The 24568-nt window shown below is 37.3% G+C and overlaps 3 protein-coding genes and 1 long non-coding RNA gene across 4 annotated transcripts; 2 read left to right on the plus strand and 2 right to left on the minus strand.

The window, feature by feature from the left end:
* The first annotated feature begins 284 nt into the window (after nt 1-284).
* Nucleotides 285-5631, plus strand: LOC109189102 (nuclear valosin-containing protein-like). The gene is made up of 16 exons (XM_019339843.1): nt 285-499; nt 1224-1345; nt 1439-1527; nt 1627-1662; nt 1798-1891; nt 1999-2035; nt 2117-2214; nt 2774-2835; nt 2956-3449; nt 3545-3632; nt 3726-3869; nt 4031-4599; nt 4748-4883; nt 4976-5044; nt 5139-5270; nt 5367-5631. Exons 1-16 carry the CDS (start codon nt 285-287, stop codon nt 5478-5480), a joined length of 2499 nt encoding a protein of 832 aa, XP_019195388.1. The 3' UTR covers nt 5481-5631.
* Nucleotides 5632-5640: 9 nt separating this feature from the next.
* On the minus strand, nt 5641-24519 carry LOC109189103. The gene is made up of 3 exons (XR_002055538.1): nt 24394-24519; nt 7894-7897; nt 5641-5651 (listed from the first exon to the last, which is right to left on the minus strand). It is a non-coding gene; the product is annotated as an uncharacterized LOC109189103 (long non-coding RNA).
* On the plus strand, nt 8266-12002 carry LOC109189100 (G-type lectin S-receptor-like serine/threonine-protein kinase At5g24080). The gene is made up of 5 exons (XM_019339840.1): nt 8266-8562; nt 9203-10563; nt 10747-10927; nt 11009-11462; nt 11577-12002. The coding sequence occupies exons 1-5, from the start codon at nt 8303-8305 to the stop codon at nt 11913-11915; spliced, it is 2595 nt and encodes an 864-aa protein (XP_019195385.1). The 5' UTR covers nt 8266-8302; the 3' UTR covers nt 11916-12002.
* On the minus strand, nt 11977-15677 carry LOC109189101. The gene is made up of 3 exons (XM_019339842.1): nt 15522-15677; nt 12520-14488; nt 11977-12423 (listed from the first exon to the last, which is right to left on the minus strand). Exons 2-3 carry the CDS (start codon nt 14209-14211, stop codon nt 12223-12225), a joined length of 1893 nt encoding a protein of 630 aa, XP_019195387.1. The 5' UTR covers nt 14212-14488; nt 15522-15677; the 3' UTR covers nt 11977-12222.
* Nucleotides 24520-24568: the final 49 nt, after the last annotated feature.

Genomic DNA, 24568 nt, shown 5'->3' on the forward strand with positions numbered 1-24568 from the left:
AATAATTAAAAAATTAAAGCTAAATTGTTGAAGGGCATGGAAGAACAACAAAATGAAAAGCTAAAATGGCGCAAAGTTGTTATGGCGCTAACGTCTCTCATTCGGACATACGCACTTCGCGCTCTCACCCTCTGCTCTCATCTACGTATCACCCAACTCGCAAGCTTTCTCCTTTTCCCTACATTCACATTCTCCTTCTGTATAATACTATATTATATTCTTCCACATTTGCAACATATATATATATATCCATGTTTGTGTGAGTTTCGATCAGATTGATAATCATGGAGCAGAAGAGCTTGTTCATGTCGGCATTGGGCGTGGGGGTAGGTGTGGGGCTGGGATTGGCGTCTGGACAGGCCATCCACAAATGGACCGGCGGGAATAGTTCTCCTGCGGAGGGCCTAACCGCCGATCAAATCGAGCAGGAACTCCGGCGACTCGTCGTTGATGGCAAGGACACTAAGGTCACGTTTGATGACTTCCCTTACTATCTCAGGTAATTTTACATATGGTTAATATTTCGTGATAGTAATGGTGATTTCATGATTTGTGTGGAAGTTATTAATGGTTTATTTGGTGATACCAATTTTGATGAATTAAAGGTTATAAGGTTCCTTCCTTTGAATAGACCAGATTAATTATATGCAGCGATTATGGAAATTATAGAATCTATTATATTATTGTTGCTAATCATGTGGTTTCTGTTATAAGGCACTCTTGTATATCCTTGTTGCTTCATTTGAGCTTTGGAATTTTTTGAGTTTGTTGTAATAATCTACATTTGTTCCTTTTTTTTTTTTTTTTTTTTTTTTTAATTCTTTGATGAGACAATTTCACGAATGTGCTCTTTAACTCTTCTTTTAATTTCAGAGATGTTTTTTTTTTTTTTTTAATCCTTTGAATAGAATAATTTTTTTTTTTTGTTTTGTTGTTTTTTTCCCCTTGGGTTCTGTGTAATATGTATCTAAGTATCTTCCATAACTACAGTATTGGCCTTCATGCTTATCCTCCATCCTTATTTTACAAATACTAATGTAAGTAAATTTCTTGATGCAAGCAATAAAATTGCTGGCATAAGATGATCAGATTTCAAATACCACGTAGCCTTTTGATTTTAATTGAGATCATGTAGTACTTAAAACTCAAAAGTGAAAATTTCCCAATTTTTTTTTATTACTTTGACAAGTTGTACTGTACTCTAATGTTGATGGTTTTGGCAGTGAGCGAACACGAGTGTTATTGACAAGTGCAGCATATGTTCATCTAAACCACTTGGATATGTCTCGACATACAAGAAATCTCTCCCTATCTAGTAGGGCTATATTGCTTTCTGGGCCTGCTGGTATGAATCTGCATAAAAACCTGTAGTTTCATGAACATTTTATTTTTGTTCTGTGTATGTCTATTTCCAATTTATTTATCTTGTATTTGGCAGAACTTTACCTCCAATCACTTGCAAAGGCTCTTGCTCATCATTTTGAAGCAAAATTATTACTATTGGATATACCTGACTTTTCACTGAAGGTGATTTTCTCTGAAGTTAATTGCTTTCTAGTAGCAATAGTTTATATATTGTTGTACTAATATATTTTCCTCTTTCTTTCATGGATTAATCATCTATAGATGCAGAGCAAGTATGGCAGCACCAAGAAACAGACTGTAAGCACTGCTTTGCTTGAGGAAATGTTAATCACCATAGTTTTATTTTCAGGGACACATTTCTTCTTTTCCGGCTTAGAGAAAGTTTCACTGCTTATAGTGGAATTATGCCTAACCTGTGTATTGATTGTGTAGTCTTTGAAGAGGTCCATATCAGAGGTGACACTGGAACACATGTCCAGTTTACTTGGGTCTTTCTCAACTCCTCCAGCGACAGAGTCTAATAGAGGTAGATAAAGCTTTTATTTATTTATTTATTTCAAACTACCACTGCTGGATTTTGACTTCATGTTGCTTATTTTGCACCCTAAAACATGATTGATTACCACCATTCAGGTAGATTGTCAAGGCAAAGCAGTGCCGATAAATTAAGGTAATTGCTTGTTCCCATATGGATCAAACAAAGTAATTGTGGTTGATATAAGTTCTAACCATTTGCACCTGGGCTTCATAGGATCGATGGCAATACCCCTCCTGTAAGGCATCGTAGAAATGCCTCTGTCTCATCAGATATGAGTAGCTTCAGCTCACAATCCTCTATTTCAACTCCAGGTTGGATGTCAAGGAACATTTACTAGTTGAAAACTTGAAAACTTGAAATGATTTTGTGTCATAATGGCATCAGTTCTGTAGCATAATTATGGAGTTCAGATAGTTTTATTAACTGCATTCACGTATTTTTAAAATTCAGAAAGCAACTTCTTCATCGTAGAATTTTTGTATTCATTACCAACTTGAAAATGTTTTTGTCGTTTCAGTTCTTAGAATGGTTTTGTTCCACATTATTTTCCAGTTTCTCCACTTTTGGCAGAGGGGTTTTATTGAGTTTACACCAGTACTGCAAACATTTAGCCAGTTTTAGAGTTGCATGTCGAAATTCAATATCGGGGTCGGATTAGTTTTTTTTTTTTTTCCATAGTATTATAGTTGTCATATTGTCATAATCAATTACGGAGTATTAAATTTATTCCCCTCTAATTATTTTCATTAGAAAAAGAAAGAACCAAAATAAGAATTGAGCATGCTTTTATGTTCCCACTTAGCTGAACAAGAGTACATATTCGATCATTGAAACATTTTTCTGTGTTGTCTCCTGTTTTAATTTGATTAGCTCAAAAACGCGCAATCGGATGGTCTTTTGACGAAAAAGATTTCTTAAAGTCACTTTACAAGGTAAAGTTTATTTTATTTTTTGTCTAAACACAAGATTTGTGTTACTGTTATTCTTTGGCTCACAAACATTGTGCTGTTACATGTCTAAAATATTGTTGACAAAGAAGAAGTTAATTACAGGTTTTGGTTTCTATCTCAGAAACTAAGTGCATCATCCTCTACATTAGGGATGTAGATAGACACCTTGAATCTCCAAGAGCTTACAAACTTTTTGACAGACTTCTAAAGAAATTATCAGGATCAATGTTGGTTCTAGGATCACAGATTATAGACCTTTATGATAAAACTGGTGAAGTAGATGAGGGATTCAGTCTATTATTTCCCTACAACATCGAGGTTAGGCCTCCAGAAGACGAGACTCATCTTATAAGCTGGAAAGCCCAATTGGAAAAGGATATGAAGATGATCCAGTTTATGGACAACAAAAATCACATTGCTGAGGTACTTGCAGCAAATGACCTTGAATGTGAGGATCTAGGATCAATCTGTCCAACAGATACAATGGTTTTGAGCAACTACATAGAGGAAATTGTAGTGTCTGCAATATCATACCATTTGATGAATAACAAGGATCCAGAATATCGAAATGGAAGGCTTATTATCTCATCCAAGAGGTATATGCCAATATATCTATTATTTTAGCATTATAGATTTTTTACTCCTCCATACTTTTGTTCCCTGTATTTATTGTATATTGGGCATGGGAAAGTTTGTCCCATGCATTAGGCATCTTCCAGGGGGAAAAAACTGGTTCCAGAGACACTCTCAAATTGGAAACAAATTCTGAATCTTCCAAGGTGGTTTTTCTTTTTCTAATCTTGACATTCCACTGAAAAACTAGGAGCTAGTATTTTTGCTGAGCCAGTCTTGTTTTTGTTGTTCACTTATAGCCGGCTGTAGGGGGAGACATTATTGGGTCAAAGCCTGAAGCAAAGTCTGAAAACCCTGTACCTGATACTAAACCTGGAACTGAAAAATCATCAGTTCCACTGGTGAAAAAGGATGGTGAAAACACAGCTGCACCAAAGGCACCAGTAAGTCCAGCTCATTAAATCATTAATGATCAGAGCCCAATATTTATTGAACTTTTTGTCTGGTCTACTATAAACAGGCTCTCTGAGAATTTCCTTTAAGCTGAGTATTTAATGGAGAACTCATTTCTTCCTTCTGTCTGGGTAACATGTCTTGACTTCAGGAAGTTCCTCCAGACAATGAGTTTGAGAAACGCATAAGGCCAGAGGTTATACCACCAAATGATATTGGGGTGACATTTGAAGATGTTGGTTCTCTGGATGATATTAAGGAATCACTTCAAGAGCTAGTCATGCTTCCTCTTCGAAGACCTGACCTCTTCAATGGTGGGCTTCTTAAGCCTTGCAGAGGCATATTGCTCTTTGGTCCTCCTGGTACTGGAAAAACTATGCTGGCGAAGGCAATTGCCAATGAAGCTGGAGCAAGCTTCATAAATGTCTCAATGTCAACCATTACTTCAAAATGGTTCGGTGAAGATGAAAAGAATGTCCGAGCTTTGTTCACTCTTGCAGCCAAAGTTTCTCCTACAATCATTTTTGTGGATGAGGTTGATAGCATGCTTGGGCAGCGAACAAGGGTAGGAGAACATGAAGCCATGCGGAAAATCAAGAATGAATTCATGACACATTGGGATGGACTGCTGACAAAATCTGGTGAGCGCATTCTTGTTCTTGCAGCAACCAATAGACCATTTGACCTGGATGAAGCAATTATCAGACGGTTTGAGCGCAGGTATATTCATATTGCCAAAAGGAAGTGTGGTGTTTCTTCTGCTTTTTGCTTCTGAGGCTTTTCCTCTTGGGAAAACTTTAAAAGGTCTTTTTGGTTTAAGATGATGCTGTGTAAAGATTAGAACTATCTTTTGTTTTCTGGTGAGCAGAATTATGGTTGGTCTACCTTCAGCAGAGAGCAGAGAAAAGATTTTGAGAACTCTTCTAGCAAAAGAAAACGTGGGAGACATTGATTTCATGGAGCTTGGAACAATGACTGAAGGATACACTGGAAGTGATCTTAAGGTTTGCACTTAAAAAATAGTCAAAATGGATAATTAGTGAAATTGTCTTACTTATCATCTGCAACAACTAATAGTGTTGGCTATTGAAAACAGAATCTGTGCGTAACAGCAGCTTATCGTCCTGTCAGAGAGCTAATACAACAGGAAAGACTGAAGGCCATGGTAGTATTTGCACTCTTTTACTTTTTACCCCTTTCATATATCTTCTATCAATGCATTGTATAAGCTTTCAACACCAAAATTTCTGCATTGGTAGGACAAGAAGCGCAAAGCTGAAGACGTGCAGAGCTCAGAAGCTTCTTCAGATAAGAAAGAAGAAGCAACAAAGGAGAAAGTTATCAATCTGAGGCCTTTGAACATGGAAGATCTGAAGCAAGCAAAGAACCAGGTAAATCTAACAAATTTATTTCTCGAAAATCAAGCGTGAAATCCTTAGAGAAGCTCGTTTTGAACATATGAAACTTGGCATATTCTTTCACTTCAGGTTGCTGCTAGTTTTGCTTCTGAAGGGTCCATAATGGGTGAGCTTAAGCAATGGAACGAGTTGTATGGCGAAGGCGGTTCAAGAAAGAAGGAGCAACTGTCTTACTTCCTTTAGATTGTCAGATATATGCATCAAGGCACCGCAATTCTTTTTGGAAGGGAAAATATATCCATCATTTATATCACACAATTTTTTTTTTTTTTTAATTTATCAAAAGCCCCCATCTTCATGTGATCAACAGCAAAGACACACTAGAATGAATCCTCAGGTGCCTGGTGCTCAACACTGCAACACACTCTAATAGCTGTTTCACTACATCCTCTGGAGAAACAAAGGATTATTGATAAACTGTTTTCTCAATCACCAAGTATATATTATAGCCAATTAGCCAGCCCATCTGATTTCAGGTTGTATTGGTATTTTGGAATATACCCAAGGGGTTGTCTCTTGAGACCTGGAAGTGACTTAGATAAATTTGCATCTATTGTACTTGTAATCTGAAGAGTATTGTAATTGTAAAGTTATACATATATAGTTGTACTATGCACTTATATTATTGTAATTATTTTACTGGACCATCGTATTGGGATGGCAGCAGCAAGATTCAAACTTAGGACAATTTGATTATGTGAGTATATTATTGTTAAAAGTGTTTTTTTTTTTTTTTTTTTGTCCAAAGGTATCCCTTCAACCGTTGCTTTGCTTTTAGCACCTGATGCCTTGATTTCTGTACTTCACCTTTTGTCTTGACTATTTATGGATATCTTCCTTGAGATGTGTACCTAGGATTTTTTGAACCTTGATAGCATTCTTCTTACTTAACATGCATTTTGAGGTTGATCATTATTGGACTAGAGAATGTCTAAACACAATCATTTACTTTTTGGAGTTACTTTTCGTGACATACCTCGTCGACTTGTTGGATTTGACTTTACTAGAAGTCGATCCTTTTAACCTTCTGAAAGCAACTAACTATTTGGTTAGTTTTACTTTCAGGTCCCTTACTTTTCGGTCAATGTCCTTTTACTTTTCGGTCATTTTACCTTCCTGTCTTCAATTTTTCGAATCTTCAAGTCTTTACCTTTTCGGTCTTCAAGTCTTATACTTCTCGAGCTTCAGCTTTATGTATCTCGAAGATTAACCTTTTAGGATTTACTATTCACAACTAACCTCCCAAAGCTTAACTATCCTAAGGTTACTTTTAAATTGAGTTTACTTTCCGGTATATTAATTTTTCGGTTAGTAAAATTCATTTCTAAAGTTGAACTTTTGGGTTTATATGAGAAATTCCTAAGTCTATAAAATGAAAAAAAAAAAAAAAAAACATAATTGGGGACCTAAACTTCTTAATTTTTTTAGTATCATCAAAATCTAACTATTACACTTGTTCCTAACAAAGTTCCTTCCAGTCACATGTATACGTCTGCGCACAAGAGGTCTTCACCACTTTCTTCAAATTTAAAGATATGCTTTGTTTCAACTAATTAAAACTTTTAACTTGATAGACGAAATATGCATTTAAATTTTATATATTATATACTTAACACTTTAAGATAAACGAGATAATAAAATTTAATTTGATTAAGGCTGGTTTAGGTTTTAAGTTTTTGTCATGTTTGGTACCCCTATGGGTTATTGAGAATTTTAAAAAGGAAATAGTTTAACCGGTCAAAAAGTGCAGTCTAAATTATATTTGGATATAGAATGACTTTTTCAGCAATACTTATCTGTCAAAAGTGAAAGGGAAACATATTTGTGCAGTGAAGTCAAAACTCAGCTTAAATTAAACCTGATTTCATTTTCTTACGAGACGCCAAAACCCTATCAATAATTCAAATAATGGTCCCCATCAAATGGTGTTGCTTTATTTCAAGTGCCTAAATTCCAACTTAGCTTACTTGCCCAGCCACCCATATATCCTTAGACTTTGTTATGCTTTGATGAAAAAATTGATTGCACATTTCAAATTGTCTTCTTAAACATTATATATATAATAATAATAAAGGTCGGTTAAATATTCATTTCATATAGACCATATTCTTTATATAATTTAGTATAAGAGTGAAGTTGTTGCAATACGAGGGATCCTTAAGTTGTGATTGGTTGGAGACTTTTGCACCTTACTATGTTTGATATTCATATATTATCATGTTTGTTTGTCTACTTTATCTTACTATTGGATTCAAATTCTTTAATAATAACAAAATTGATTACCCTTACTCATCTACTTTTGAACAATAGAATAAAAATTAAGGGAGAAAAAATGAATAAAAATAAAAGGTTATTATCTATGCATTAAATATGAAATTTTAATATATATACAGTGTGTATATGTATATATATTTATTTTAATTATTTATTTATTTTGATTTTAATTTTTATTTATTATCAAACAAAGTGACTTATTTACTTAATCGCAATACTATTACCTCCAATTACTATTTCGATTCCAATGTTTAACCTAGGCTAACAATTGGATTTGTATGTGGTGCCAATTATCCAACAAATATGGTTTGAATCCCCCCACCAGCCTGTTTTCATTAGTAGCAAATGTGAATCCGTAAGTGTACGGAGTTAGGCAAGGATTCCGGTAGGGACAACTGTACTTATTCCGGCCGGAATTCCGGTGGGGCGCTAATATGAAAGCAACACAGACAAAGAAACCGAGCAACACGTGGCACAACATCACCCCATCGCCATCGGCCGACCACTCAATCCTCCGGCGTTTTTTCAACGTTGTAGCTCACCCACCTTGCTACACCTGTTGTCCTCTCCCATCTCCCTGCCCCACAAAAACAACAAAAAGTCTCCAAATTCATTTCCAAAAGAAACTCTTCACCCCCGCCCAACTTCTCTTCAAATAAATAAACCCTTTAACCCCCGCCCTTTCCAGTTGAACCTGATTTTCTTCGTTCACTGGTTAACCACAACATACAATGGCTTATTCTCGTTTTCTTCCCCATTACTGGGTTTTGATCTTCATCGTTGTGGCTCAGTCTGGTGCCTGCATTATTGCTAGCCGGATTAGCTCGGGCTCAAGATTGTTAGCTAAAGACGATGAGCAGGCTTGGTTGTCTGACAATGGAACTTTCGCTTTTGGGTTCTCCCCGACGGGGACCTCGCGTGACCGGTTTCACCTCGCAATTTGGTTCGCACAGCTCCCCGGCGACCGGACGGTGGTCTGGTCCCCTAACATGTGAGTATAACCATCCTTTTTTTGTACCACTTTATCTCGATCTACTTTTAAAATCAAGTGTATATATAGGTAGCATGGAAATAAGAAACATTAAGGTGGCATGGAAATAAGTAATCCAACTCGACAAAACTAGAGTTTAAGTAGGTTTTTAGATGGAAATTAAAAATGATCTTTTTTTTATTGGAATAAGGGTCAAATAGGCCACTGAACTGCACACCAAACTACAATTAGGTCATCGAACTCAAAAAAGATGCAATTAGATCCCTGAATTACACAAATTTATGCAATTAGGTAAACAGGTCATTTTAGACCTAATTGCATAAATTTGTGTAGTTCAGGGACCTAATTGCATCTTTTTTGAGTTCGATGGCCTAATTGTAGTTTGGTGTGCAGTTCAGTGGCATATTTGACCCTTATTCCATATAAAAATAATTCATGCATAAAGTTCATCACTATAACCATACAATAAAGTAGACAATAGAAAATAGTATGAGAGAATGATTGGCATTTTAGACTTATAAGGAAGAAATTAGTAAAAAGGTTTCCTCCATCTCTAGTCTTCACTAAAGGTTTTGCAGGTGTATATAAACTCTATTTGGTCAACCCCATTCATTTTCTCCTCTCAATCATCTGAATATAGAAACTCCCCAGTCAGCAGAGATGCAATCTTGGAGTTCGACGACGCCGGCAGCCTCACCCTCGTGGACGGCGGCGCCACCATCTGGTCTTCAAACACCTCCAACGCCGGGGTCGAGACGGCGGACATGTCAGAAACAGGCAACCTCGTTCTACTCGCCGCGAAGGGAACCGTTGCTTGGCAGAGCTTTTCGCATCCATCTGATACGCTTCTACCGGGGCAGCCATTAACGGTCTCCATGGAGCTCATCTCTTCCGTTTCCCCTTCCCGCGGCGGATACTATACTCTGAAAATGTTGCAGCAGCCCGCTTCTCTGAGCCTGGCGTTGACCTACAATGTCCCGGAAACCTACGATTCCTCGCCGGAATTTTACTCGAATTATTCGTATTGGTCGGTGCCGGATATTTCGAACGTGACGGGGGATGTGATTGCGGTTTTGGATGAAAAGGGGAGCTTCGGGATCGTGTACGGCTCCTCTTCGGACGGAGCGGTGTACGTGCACAAGAACGACGGCGACGTTAACGGCGGATTATTCTCCGCCGTCAACCAATCCGTTAGACCATCCGTTCTGCGGCGATTAATCCTCGAGACTAACGGGAATTTAAGGCTGTACAGATGGGACAACGACGTTAACGGGTCGAGCCAATGGGTGCCAGAGTGGGCGGCGGTTTCGAATCCCTGCGATATCGGCGGAATTTGCGGCAACGGAATTTGCACTCTAGACAGAACCAAGACGAACGCTTCGTGCAGATGCTTGCCGGGGAGCAATGCGGAGGTCGGAACCGACGTTCAGTGTTACGGGAACTCTTCCCTGACCGGAAAATGCGACCGCCGGCACGAAAACCTAACGGATCAGTTCAAAATCGCGACAGTCCAGCAGACGAATTACTACTTCTCGGAGACATCAGTGATAGCGAATTACAGTGACAAAGAGACATTAACCAAATGCGGGAACGCCTGCTTGTCAGATTGTGAATGCATTGCTTCTGTTAATGGGCTGAGCGAAGAGAAGCCTTACTGTTGGCTGCTCAGGAGCCTGGAATTTGGTGGATTCGAAGACCCTGGCGCAACGCTGTTTGTGAAAGTGGAGAGCAATGGTTCATTCCCAGGAGGAAACCAAACGAGGAAACCCGGGGAATCATCGGATAAGAGCAATCATGACAAGGTTTTAGTGCTTCCAATTGTGTTGAGCATGACTCTCCTCATTGGACTCCTATGTTGTCTGCTGTACATCAACATTCATCGGAAGAGATCATTGAAGAGGGCCCTGGAAAGCTCATCCATTCTCTCAGGAGCTCCCATAAACTTCGCTTATCGCGACTTGCAATGCAGGACCAACAATTTCTCTCATTTGCTTGGAACAGGTAAGACGATGGAGCTTATGTTTAACAAATCAACAGTCTGACCAACTTAGCTAATATTTAACAAATCAATAGTCTGACCAACTTAGCTAATGTTTAACAAATCCAAATCAACCGTCTGATCAACTTAGCTAATGTTGTCCAGACGGAACTTTTAATTTATAAGCTATGGTTTTATGTTGGCAGGTGGTTTTGGGAGTGTATTCAGGGGAAGCCTGGGAGATGGAACATTGATTGCAGTGAAGAAGCTTGATAAAGTTTTGCCTCATGGTGAGAAGGAATTCATAACTGAGGTGAACACCATTGGTTCCATGCATCACGTCAACCTGGTTCGCCTTTGTGGATACTGCTCTGAAGGGACAAGAAGGTGGGTGAATGAATTTTTTCTTGAAATTTCAATACAATTTTAGATCGTAAAATAGGCTAAAGATTTCACTTGTATTGGCAGGCTTTTGGTTTACGAGTTCATGAAAAATGGGTCGCTAGACAAGTGGATTTTTCCTTCATATACTAACAGAGATAAGCTGTTAGATTGGTCGACTCGGTTTGGTGTAGCGCTTGGGACGGCACAAGGGATTGCTTACTTTCACGAGCAATGTAGGAACAGAATAATACACTGCGACATCAAGCCGGAAAACATCCTCCTGGACGAGAATTTCTGTCCTAAAGTGTCGGATTTCGGGCTGGCTAAACTCATGGGGAGGGAGCACTCTCATGTCGTGACTATGGTCCGAGGAACCAGAGGTTACCTGGCTCCGGAATGGATCAGCAATCGCCCCATTACAGTAAAAGCTGATGTTTATAGCTACGGGATGCTTCTTCTCGAAATCATTGGGGGGAGGAGAAATTTTGACATGAACTTTGACGCCGAGGACTTCTTTTTCCCAGGATGGGCGTACAAGGTAGTACTTCTTAGAAACTCATGTTTCCTGGAATGCCACCAAACTAGTGGTACCAAAAGTGACAATAACTCCTAATGCTGAGATTTGACTATTTATTTTGTGAATTCTTATCAGGAGTTGACAAAAGGGACGCCATTAAGGGTTGCAGATAGACGACTACAAGGGACGGTGGAAGAAGAAGAGCTGACAAGAGCATTGATGGTGGCGTTTTGGTGCATACAGGACGATGTGGGATCGAGGCCTTCAATGGGAGAAGTGGTGAAAATGTTGGATGGATCGGTGGACATAAACACACCGCCAATGCCACAGACAGTGTTGGAATTGATTGAAGAAGGGCTAGATCATGTTTACAAAACAATGAAGAGGGAGATCAACCAGTTAAGCTCCTTCACCATCACTAGCCTGCCTTCTTCTAATGCTACATGCAGTTATTCCACAATGTCACCTAGATAATGCAGGGCAAATGCAGAGACAAGTGTTCGTTGTGATAGAAATGATTGGGTAATGTTGCAACTATATATAAAGAAATCAAATTCACAGGACTTTGACCAATATAATACAAATATATACAACATGATGGCACATAAGACTCCAACTTGACCCTTGGCTATCCTATCAAATGCAATGAAGAAACAGTAACAGTAATGACCCAGTCCTAAATTTAAAAATACATATATAATAACTTAATGCTAAAAAGTAAAAACAGCTATCAACCAGGTCTAACCTTATTAACAGCAAGATGATGTTATACACTTAATACTTACACCCAGCTATGAGGGATAGGATGATCTTTTCCAGGCTCTGATGGGGCATTACCCACTTGATTGGCGTTGCTAGTTCCAGCAGCGTTACCTCCCATAAGCATTGCCATTAAGCCACCCCCATGAACTCTGCCTTCTGGTAGTGAAAATTGCGTCACTGGAGCATTATGAGTTAGGAAGTTAACTTGCGGTGGAGTCGCCGCATTAGTCAATCCATGTGGATGGGTTGCCAAGCCAGGTGGAGTCACAGCATTAGTCAATCCATGTGGATGGGTTGCCAAGCCAGGTGGAGTCGCAGCATTAGTCAATCCATGTGGATGGGTTGCCAAGCCAGTAGCAGCAAATCCGAATGTGAAGGATTGTGGCACTTGAAGTGCTGGGGTAACTGGAGCACTGCTTTGTATTTGCTTGTCTATCACCTCTGCATTATGGGCAGCACAGAGGCCTGATTTTCCTCTTGCAAATTTATCACACGGAGCAGTTGCTTGATCACCAAACTCCGATCCCAACTGTCCCCAACAGCAACGCTTGCCTCCGCCATGTGCCTTGCAGAAATCAGTACTGCCTTGTGCACTCTTGGTACATCCTTCAAATTTGCACCTTCTACCACCGCCATGGCGAACACAGAAGTTTGTACGACCCCTTGCACTCTTAGAGCATCCAGCCATTGCACATCTCTTTCCACCACCATGACCAACACAAAATAAAGTACCTCCATGCACACTTTTTGTGCATCCCTCATGAGTACACCTTTTACCACCGCCATGCCCTTTACAAAATGCAGTGCTACCTTCAGCGCCCTTTCTGCACCCCAGGAATGTGCATCTCTTTCCACCACCATGAGCTTTGCAGAAATTTGTGCTCCCTTGAGCTCCTTTTGTACATGAAGGGTACTGGCAACGGCGGCCACCACCATGTGAGATGCAGAGTCCAGAGATTCCTTCAGCACTCTTGGTGCAATTCTCCATATTGCACCTTTTGCCACCACCGTGCCGAATGCACAAGCCAGACTTCCCTCTCGCAGCTCTAGTGCAGCCTTCGTGACTGCACCGCCTACCACCACCATGACCGATGCAAAACTCTGTACGACCTTCAGCACTCTTGGTGCAACCAAGAGATTGGCAGCGCCTACCTCCACCATGAGCCTTGCAGAATGCTGTCTTGCCTTCAGCTCCTTTCTGACAGCCCGCTTTCTGGCACCTCCTGCCACCTCCATGAGCAATGCAAAGTCCAGATGCACCTCTCGCTCCCCTGGTACATCCTTCAATTTGGCAAGTTCTCACGCTCACATTACGTCTCCGTGATGGGGCTTCAGGCCCAGAAGTACAGCCAGTTGAACATTTTGGCAAGGTTACTGCTGCTATTGGGATGCTTGGGGTAACAGGAAGACTATGAAGTTTATCTAAGGGTGGGCTTATCTCCATAGTGAGCAAGGGAGGCACAAGAGGTCCAGACTTCCATCTAGATGATGTTGATCCTTCATCCACAAGTTGCACTGCAGTTATGACTGGTAAATCCAAGCTATTCTGATGAGCACTGGAGAATTGCGTGACAGTGGTTGTATCTGATTCAGCTAGTCCAGTTGAAAGGCTCAATTCAAGGTCCAGTGTGTGTCTTTTGTCCTCCGGTTCCTTGGGAATCTCTGTAGAAGCATTTCTTGTATTTGGAGCCATACTGTTACCCAAATTAAGGTCAATGCTCAGACCAAGACTGACAGATGACTCCTGTTCCACATCCTTCCCCGATAATAGAGTAGTGCAAGAACTTGATGAGTGGCCCAACCCCAGACTCAGCGACATGTCTTTCGTGCAACCATCAAAGTCACCACATTTTCTCTTGCCTCCACTTCCAGGGTAGGGACTTGACAGAGGGGCTGCATGAACCTTAAGGGGAGCCATCCCAGAATAACTAACACCAGCATCAAGGCTAGGGAACTTCTTTGATTTGGAAGCAAAGGCAGCAGTATAATGCAAATGGGTATTGTCCATGTACTAGAAACTCTGACAGTAATTCACCAAGACAACTCACACTTGTAAGAAGACAGCTTGTCAGTTTTCTGAGGTTAGCTAAAAAAAAGAACCTGATCTAGAGTATATACATTCAAGGACTCAAAATGAACAGTGACTGCCTCCGCTAACAAAGCCTGATGTGTCACACCGATCCATTCTTAGAGATTAAAATTTAACTGAATCAAATCACAAGCTGCATGGATGGATCATTTGAGAGCAAATTTCCTTTCCAAGCAAAAACTGGCACCCGGCCATCCTGTAATAGCAAATAAAGTTACTGCACAGCTCTTGTCACAAAACAATAATGGAGCTCAGCCAACACAATAAGGTCCATAATTATGCAAAAATCCTAAATTTTTATAAGTGTACTTCTTTTACATTTCAGACATAAAAATACACTAAGCATGGAGCTAAAAACAATTATATATCCATCAATTAACATATGGGCTGGTTTACATAGTTACGGAAGAATAAGAAAAGGACAACACAATCATGTCTATAAGTCTATTTAGGTAAGAATAGAGTTCTCACTTCTCGCTAATCAGTAACGACATGAAAACACTCAAAAAGCAGCTATGCAACCCACCAAAATTCACGGAAGCACATCAGTAATAATTTCAGGATACTAGTAAGTAATACAATCAGCTAGCTAAGATAAGATAAATTACATATTAACCAAAGAAAAACTTGTCAGCTAACTAGGAAAAAGTGATAAAGCCACTTAACTGCTTATTAAGTTTCTTTGCTTATGTGCTAAACAATAGATCACTTTCCGGAACCAAACTAAGTGTGAATAAGCAAATAAAAGTCGGATCGGGATTTTTCTGTAAACATATACATAAATGAACACCTTGGATCAAGTGAAAACTTCTCCAGGTTATCAAAACTCATGCAAATTGGCGGGACACTCCCAGACTTCTTGTATTAAATTTAATAGCACCACGGATTATTCAAACAGATAATTATTCAAGCCAAAGAGCCAGAAAAACCAACGAATTTTTTAAAAAAATCATCTGCATCATTCCATTGAATGATTATCAAATCAGTTTTATATCATAAACACCACGAATTAAGTTGATTTTCATGTAATTCTCCCGTTTCACAGCCAAGGAAACAGAAACACGACACATAGACAACACAGAAAGAAGTGGAGTGAATATAATCCGAGCACTTCCGCAGCAGCCAGACAAGAAATTACACAAAAGCGGAGAGCCTAGAAGAGTAGAAGATAATCCAGAGCACAGTGAACATCCAAACAACAGAAACGGAGCAGAAGAAAAGAGAATTACCGTCAACACGATAGGCTATGTGCGAAGGCTAGCATCGAATGCGCCGGCGGTTGATCGGCGGACGCTAGTCGCTAGGGTTTGTTTGGGCGCCGGCAGCTCTGCGTCGCGAGAGAGATGGGGGAGAGTGAGAGCCGTGTAGGAGAGAAAATGTGGAGAACAAAAAATGCTGGAGGGATTAAAAGAGTGCAGCAGAGGCGCACGTTAACGGGGACTCGAGTCACCGCTCACCGCTCACCGTCGATCCCCCACGTGCACGTCCACGGTTCTTCTTATGTGTCCCTTGCGTCTACCGCTGTTCCTCTCAACAGTCAACACTCAACTCCTTGTCTTTATTCGAGTATTGACTTGCGGAGACTTTGCGGAGTTTTATTCAGATTTCTCTACTGTTCGGTCCTAATCCTTTACTCGTTTTGGGATTACGAGAAAAATTTGTAACCACTTTTTTATATTATTAAATGTGTGTATTTTGTCAAAAAATTTATGATGAAACGATATAATTATTATTTTTCCAATTGAAAAGTTACAGGTCACAAATTTGAACATTTATGTATCTATTAGTGTTGATAAAATCACTAGGTGTCCTTTAAGCGCCGGGGGACCGTCTAGGCGCGATTTTTACAACACTGGTATCTATTGACTCTTTGTGTTTCATAGATTAAAAAATATATATATGAACAGATACTATATTATAATACAAAAAATAAAATAAATCAAACTTATACTTTCAAATATAAGAATCATAATTCATTTATTCATCCACTTTTTGAGAACTTCTTTAGTTTACACGTTTTGATAATCTTGCTCTTATAATTAAAAAATGACTTGTACTGCATTTGTCTTAGTAAAAAGTTGTGTTACTTGTGTATCAAAATCAAACAAGACCCATTTAGTCTTACAATATATTGTAATTGACAATTTTTAATATTTAAAAGAAGTTTAAATACTAATTAAATATACATGAATTATTAGTTTATAATTAAATATGATTGAAAACATAATTAATTCCACATATGTAAAATTAGTTTTAACAAGGGGTGCAGGATAATCGTTGTGACCATTGTGTACTCCTAGGTTTTATGTAGTATAAACATTAGTTTTTGCTGGGTACAATCCAATCAAGTTGGTTAGTTAGTTAAAGTTTGATAATCACAAAATTTCAAATTTATTTTTCGGTGGAAGTAGTCTATTAGTTTTTTTTTATTATTATTATTTATTTAAGTCGGTTAGCTATGGGCAAGAGTCACATGACAAAATTTACCCAGTGCACACTCTACAATATAATGTCGAGTGGAATGCAATACAACCATTATATAATGTGAATCATTGTTTACGTTGCAAGTAGAACCACTGACATACATATTCATATTTAATATATTGAGTGCTATTTTTTTAAGATTCATTTTTAGTATACTGTCTAAAAATAAACCTCTAGTACATTAACGATTAACCTTCGTCAAGCACCTTGTGCTCGTATGGCATGTAGTAACCTCTCTTATATGGGAGGTCATGAGATTGAATCTCAGTGAACAGATATTACACTCTAATAGAGTTAGTAGCAAAAAAAAAACAATTAACCTTCAATATATTAAAAATATTTATCAATAATTTATATTACAATATTAACCTTCAATATATTAAAAATATTTATCAATAATTTATATTACAATGTGGATCATGATCCATATTGCAATTTGCCAATAAAGGGTGGTCGTGCATTTATTATAAAGGGATGGTTGCTGGTTGTTTGGTTAATGGTGAGAGAAGTGATGGTTGCTGGTTGTTTGGTTAATGGTGAGAGTTGGGCGCTAACAGTGCATGCATAAGGGATGGATATTACAATGTGGATCATGATCCATATCACAATTTCCCAATAAAGGGTGGTCGTGCATTTATTATAAAGGGATGGTTGTGTGCGTTAGTTGTTTGATTAATGGTGAGAGTTGGGCGCTAACGGTGCAAGGGATGGTTGCATGCGCTAGTTGTGCGTTGGTTGTTTGGTGAGAGTTGCGTGCGTTGGTTGTTTGGTTAATGGTGAGAGTTGGGCGCTAACAGTGCATGCATAAGGGATGGATATTACAATGTGGATCATGATCCATATCGCAATTTGCCAATAAAGGGTGGTCGTGCATTTATTATAAAGGGATGGTTGCGTGCGTTGGTTGTTTGATTAATGGTGAGAGTTGGGCGCTAACGGTGCAAGGGATGGTTGCGTGCGCTAGTTGTGCGTTGGTTGTTTGGTGAGAGTTGGGCGCTGACGGTGTATGCGTAAGGGATGGTTGCGTGTGCTGGTTGTTAGGGATGGTTGCGTGCGCTGGTTGTTTGGTTAATGGTGGGAGTTGGGCGCTAACGGTGCAAGGGATGGTTGCGTGCGCTAGTTGTGCGTTGGTTGTTTGGTGAGAGTTGGGCGCTGACGGTGCATGCGTAAGGGATGGTTGCGTGTGCTGGTTGTTTGGTTAATGGTGAGAGTTGGGCGGGTTAATGGTGAGAGTTGGGCGCTGATGGTGCATGCGTAAGGGATGTTTGCGTGTGCGGGTTGTTTGGTTAATGCGTAAGTTATTAGTCATTGTAGAGGCAACGTGGAAGAACATGTGAGCATCGGTGGCAATGTGGCATAAAAAAGTGCATTACAAAAAAAAAATACGGAGTAATAATATAATAATAAAATTTGGTTAATGGTGAGAGTTGGGTGCTGAGAGTGAATGCATAAGTTATTAGTCACTGTGGAAGCGTAAGTTATTAGTCATTGTAGAGGCAACATGGAAGAACATGTGGGCATCGGTGGCAATGTGGCATAAAAATTTACGTGGATACAGCAGAAAGTGCAACGTGGGCAAGTGCATTACAAAAAAAATACGGAGTAATAATAAAATTTGGTTAATGGTGAGAGTTGAGCGCTGAGAGTGAATGCGTAAGGCGGTGGCAATGTGGCATAAAATTTACGTAGATGTAGAAGAAAGTGCAACGTGGGTACAAAAAAAAAAAAATAAAAATAATAAAAATAATAATAAAAAATGAAAGTAACTATGAAGTTGGCTAGGTTAGCCCTATAGAAGCCATATTTGTTTGGAATAGATCATAATATTATTTGATAAGGGATGTTGGACTAGGGGACCTAGTGAAAGTGGGTCAAAATATGATCGAATAAAGGGCAATCATACATAATCGAGAATAATGATCGTGCATTTATTATAAGGGGATGGTTGTTCACAACTGGTTGTTTGATAAATGGTGAGAGTTGGTCGCTAAGAAGGCATACGCTAGTTAGTCACCGTGGAGGCAATATGGAAGCACATGTATAGTAGGTAACAATGGGAATGTGGCATAAATTTTATGTGGTTGCAGTAGAGCATGCAACGTTTGTGATTGCATTAAAAAAATGAAAGTAGCAGTAAAAAGAAAAGAACATCTCAGTTGTTGTATATTTGGTAGAGTAATGCTACATACCCCTCATTTTAGTTCCCCTCCAATCTTTTCTTCGTCATGACATTATCTAATTGGTAACTAATTTTTTTTTAATTAGTTGTGAGGTTAGTCAATTCATATCATCCAATGAATAGAAGCTACACTATAAAGGGGAATAGTATAGGGGAAATTCAATAGAGGAAGAAAGTGTTTTCCTATTTGGTGTATGAATTCATTACATTGAATCACACTAACACAAAATATGATCGAATGAAGGGCAATCATACATAATTGAGAATAATGATCGTGCATTTATTATAAGGGGATGGTTGCTCACAACTGGTTGTTTGGTAAATGGTGAGAGTTGACCACTAAGAAGGCATACATAAGTTAGTCACCGTGGAGGCAATGTGGAAGCACATGTAGGTAACAATGGGAATGCGGCATAAATTTATGTGGATGTAATAGAGCGTGCAACGTCTGTGAGTGCATTAAAAAAATGAAAGTAACAATAAAAAGAAAAGAACAACTCAGTTGTTGTATATTTAGTAGAGTAATGCTACATACCCCTCATTTTAGTTCCCCTACAATATTTTCTTCGTCATGACATTATCTAATTGGTAACTATTTTCTTTTAATTAGTTGTGAGGTTAGTCAATTCATATCATCCAATGAATAGAAGCCACATTATGAAGAGGAATAGTATAGGGGAAATTCGGTAGAGGAAGAAAGTGTTTTCCTATTTGGTGTATGAATTTCATTAGATTGAATCACACTAACACATTATTGTAGCACCATATATAATAATGAAATGAGAACACTATGCAATACCAAACACATAATTTTATTATCCGGTGTTTCGCTTACCGCTAGTAAATTAGTATATATACCAAAATGGTTATGCGTAATAATAATAATAATAATAATAATAATAATAATAATAATAATAATAATAATAATAATAATAATAATATTATTATTATTATTATTATTATTATTATTATTATTATTATTATTATTATTATTATTATTATAAACCATTAATCATAATATATATTTAATTTGTTCTTATTATTCAATATTTAAGGTACGGTTAGATATGAAGAGATATTTTTGTCTAAAAGTTTTAAGTTTTTTTTTTTTTTTTTTTTGCACACCTCATGAAATTACAAATCATGGGGGACGTGAATTTATAATTTCATAAAATTGATCGAATGAGTTGCAATTTAATGGAGTTTTAATTCCCTCATATCATACATAAAAAATAAAATAAAAAAATTTGTCAATTTTGTGAGTTATGTTGAAAAAGAATTTTAATTCCTTCGTACTAAACGAGTTGTTAATGTGTATTTAGTTTTTCAGTTTGTGTTAATTATAGATCAATAAATCACCGTTTATATATTAAAACTAATATGTTCATGTGACAATCCCTCAACATTTTAATTACATTTTAAAAAAATTAATTTGAATATCATTGTATTTATAGAAGAAAAAGAAAACAATGTTATTTTTACAGGATTGAGAAATGGGAAAACTACAAATAGTTTAACATACATACTCTTCTTTAGTCTAAGCAGTTGCAACAAATATGTAAGACATGATCCGCATGTGATCCTGGCTAATGTAACGGAATGGGATCCTGTGCCACACGTCAGCGATGACGTAGCAAATTCGCACTGTTGTGAGAGCAGCGGGTAGTAACCGCTAATGTTGCGGCGGTATTTAATTATTAGTGGACAGTAGTAAGTAGTTGGCTGTTAACTTTTTTTTTTTGAAAATAAATAAATCAATTCATTAATCATTTTTAGGCTGTTTACATTGAAAATTGATGGAACGATCAAATATTATTTATAATTAGGCATAGAAATAACTTCTCTAGTAATACAATAAAAAATTTGATTCATTGACTGTTTCAGAAATTTGAAGTTGAATTCGTTGAAAAAAACTTAAAGCTTCTTTTAATGTTGTTGATGATTTGGTCAAATACCCAAGATCGAGCTGAACTCATAGTTCAGAGGAGTCTCTTTTACATTGTCAGCTCTGTCGCCCATATATGATGAGATTTACATTGCTAGCTCTGTTAACTTATTGTAACCTCAAAACTCCTACTAAAAACGTTAGAAGTGATAAATTACATGTCACCTAAACAACTCTCCGTCAATCTTCATCTTGACTTTGCATACGAAGGATTTATCAATCATTATTGTGTGAGTCATACTATCAAATAATGTATATTCATTATACAGATAATATATTTTTAGTATATTAAAAATGTACATTGTATTCAGGAAAAATACATTATTTGATTACTAAAAGTAAGTACACAAATAATGTACTTTTAATATATTAAAAATATATTTTTTGTTATGGTTCACACAATAATTTACCATAATTTAAAGATTTTTAGCTCCAAGATATTATTGGTGGATGATTTGATCTAGCTGATAATATTAACAAGGATAAATGTGCAGTAAATTCAACTGTTAACTAATAACAAAAAAAAAAAAAAAAAAAAAAGTGACTTTGAAGACGTAAATTTATTTATAATAATAATAATAATAATTTATTAATTATTAATTATTAATAATTGCATATGAATAAAAACATTTTCAAATTATTTGTTATAATAATAAAAATTAAAATTAAATAACATTTAATAAATTATTTTTCACTATTTTTCATAAACCACATTAAAATTTAAAATAAAATAAAAATAGGTGAGTTAAAATAAAAAATTTTAAAAATTGAGTGAAAAAGATCATACAATTTGAGAAGGGAAGTGAGAGTTAAAATAACTTAATTTAAAAAAAAAAAAAATTAAAGTGTTCAAATTCAACTTTTTTTTTTTAGTATATCTAGGGTTTTCACCGTCGAACACAATAACTAATTCTCTCGCTGAATTGTAGTAGGAATGACAATTCAACCCGCCCCCAACGGGGAAAATCGATCATTGCCCCGACGGGGGCGGGTTCGGGGAATTTTTTTGGGGAACGGGGGTGAAGATGGGAGAATTTCCCTATCCCCGCCGGGGACGGGGAGGGCATTCCCCACCCCGACCCCAACCCTGATTCCCTGTATAATATTATTATTATTATTTAGTAATTAGTAATTAGGTTTAATTAGTTTTGAAGTATTTAGTAATTAGCTTTGATTAGTAATTATATTTTTGAAGTATTTTGATTAACTCAATCAATTTATATGATTTCATAATTACGTACTGCAATTCTGCAAATAAAGATATGTCTGAACTCTAAAGTCTAAACACAAGAATTAGTGTACTGTAGTATAGTGTTATATTAACATATAAAGGCTTTAGATTGGTAGCATGAATGAATGAATGTATGAAGGTTTTTCTTAGTGGTGAAATGCATGCATGTTATGGTGTAATGTACAATCAGAAGAAGCAGATTGGGGAATAGATAGGTTGCAGGAATCATACGCAAATGCTTGGCATAATTCAAAAAAAAAGGGCGGGCCGGGGATGGATTCCCCGTCCCAGAAAAATCCCTACATGAATGGAGATAGTGAATAATTTCCCATCCCCGTCGAGAAACGGGGCGGGTCAAAAAATGGGGAGCCATTTCAGGGACAGGGACGGAGACCCCATTCCCTGTCCCCGCTCCGTCCCGTTGTTATCCCTAAATTGTAGACACCTCTCAAATTCAACTTTTTGGATTCAAAAAACTTATCTCAAAAATTATTTACCAAATGTACACATATATTAATCAATAAAAGTTAATCAAAAAATAAAAATAAAAATGTCAAAATATCATTTACCAACAATAATGTGTATAAATGTCCATGTGGACTACCATTTATTTGATCCGCCCCTATTAGGAGCCTCCAAATATCATCCAACGGTATGATTATGTACATAATTTAGTTGCCTTCATGTGTAATTCAATTGATCACAAAAGTGAGGGAATCGAGTCTCACCAGTCACAATGTGGGAGCAATCTCTCAAAGTGAGTAAATAATGAATCGTCTAGTCGGTACAAGTATATATATGATGAGTAAACAATGAATCATCTAGTCGGTGCACATCTTTAAAGAATTGAATAAAAATGCGAAGTTTCTTGCGAAATCCTCCATCCTGCATGATTGATTGATCGGGGTTCACTCGTAGTTGTGATTGATAGTCATTTACTTCCTTTTAGACATACTTTTTCAGGAGGATTTTGTGGGTGTTTTAATTTGAGACCAATGATGGTGTGTCTTGTTTGTGGTAGTTCATCTAACAAATTTTGTATTATACCTACTAACTACTACAATAAATTAGATGTCGGTAATCAAAATTGTGAAATCATTATAATCGATGGATCATTTTGATAAGTTTAACCTCCGAAATTTTCAACGCATTACACTATATGCAGAGCACATGTTAAAAGTGAAACTAAACAAAATCTTTATTAAGATTTATCTTTTGGGGTGCACTAAAGAACAAGTGAGCGATCGAAAATGTTGTCAAATTTCAAGCACAATAATCAAACACAACATTGGTTGGTAATAAGGGCTTACTCAAATGGGAAGGAAGGATCAAAAGTGGCTATTAGTGCTTTCTAGCTTTTTGGTCCAACTTTAGAGATTGTGAGGAGAAGATAAGCCTAAAAGACAACACAGCGCGCAAAAAAGCAAATCCAACAAAACCTTTATGGGGGGGTTTTGCATGGAGGAGAGGATATTACATGAGTCATGAGATATTCTCAAGTCCAAATCCCAATTCGCCTCCGCTGCACGCGGCCGCCGCCTGGCCTCTCGTTCGGCCATTATCGGTGACTCTGCCGTGCTTTTCCGTGTCCTTTCGGTGCAAACTTCAAAATGTGTACTACTGAAAAATCTATCATTATTATCAAAAGATTGAATCACTATTCACTAAAGACTCGACAGAATATTTGTGAGAATGTAAATTAGACTAGACTTTTGCTTACTGCTGCGTACAAAGAGTCTCTTACACTATTATTGGTGAGACTCAATCCTGAACCATTGTTCTCAAACTTCACATCTGTAACGAACTGAGCTGCCCATGCGAATGATCGAAAAGGCTATCATCATTGCATTGGTGGTTTCATTTCGTAGAGATAAAAGAAAAATAGTTATTAAGTGGATAATACTATTTACACACGATGTATTGTGCCATGTGAAACTTTTTCTTTTTCCTTGAGGAAAGATAAATTGTATTAGAATTAAGAAAAATACATGTAATAGAGCCAGTAACTTTCAAAAAAAAAAAAAAAAAAAATACATGTGAAGTATATGGGACATGTGGCCGTTAATACAAATCCACAACAAACAAAAGAAGTAAATTGTTATTGACAACTTAGGCCATGTTTGGTAAAATAGTTAGCCTATCAATTAATTTTGACTTGTTTATCCACTATTAATTGTTTGATAAATAATTAATATAAGTATTTGTTAATTAGTTTTTATAACAGTTTATTGCTCTAAAAGACGAGCAACTTTTTCGATTAACTTTTTAATAAAGTTATTTTTCATATAATGAGCTATCACCTAACAACTAATTGACCAAACATATTTCTACAATCAGCCAATACTATCAAATAATCAAACTTAGTAACTCAATCAACTAACAACTATTGACCAACAACTATTTACCACACCCCTTAGTCTGCAAGTTGCTTTAAAAA

This window comes from Ipomoea nil, unplaced genomic scaffold (assembly GCF_001879475.1).
Source record: "Ipomoea nil cultivar Tokyo-kokei standard unplaced genomic scaffold, Asagao_1.1 scaffold1509, whole genome shotgun sequence".
Taxonomy (NCBI): Eukaryota; Viridiplantae; Streptophyta; class Magnoliopsida; order Solanales; family Convolvulaceae; genus Ipomoea; species Ipomoea nil.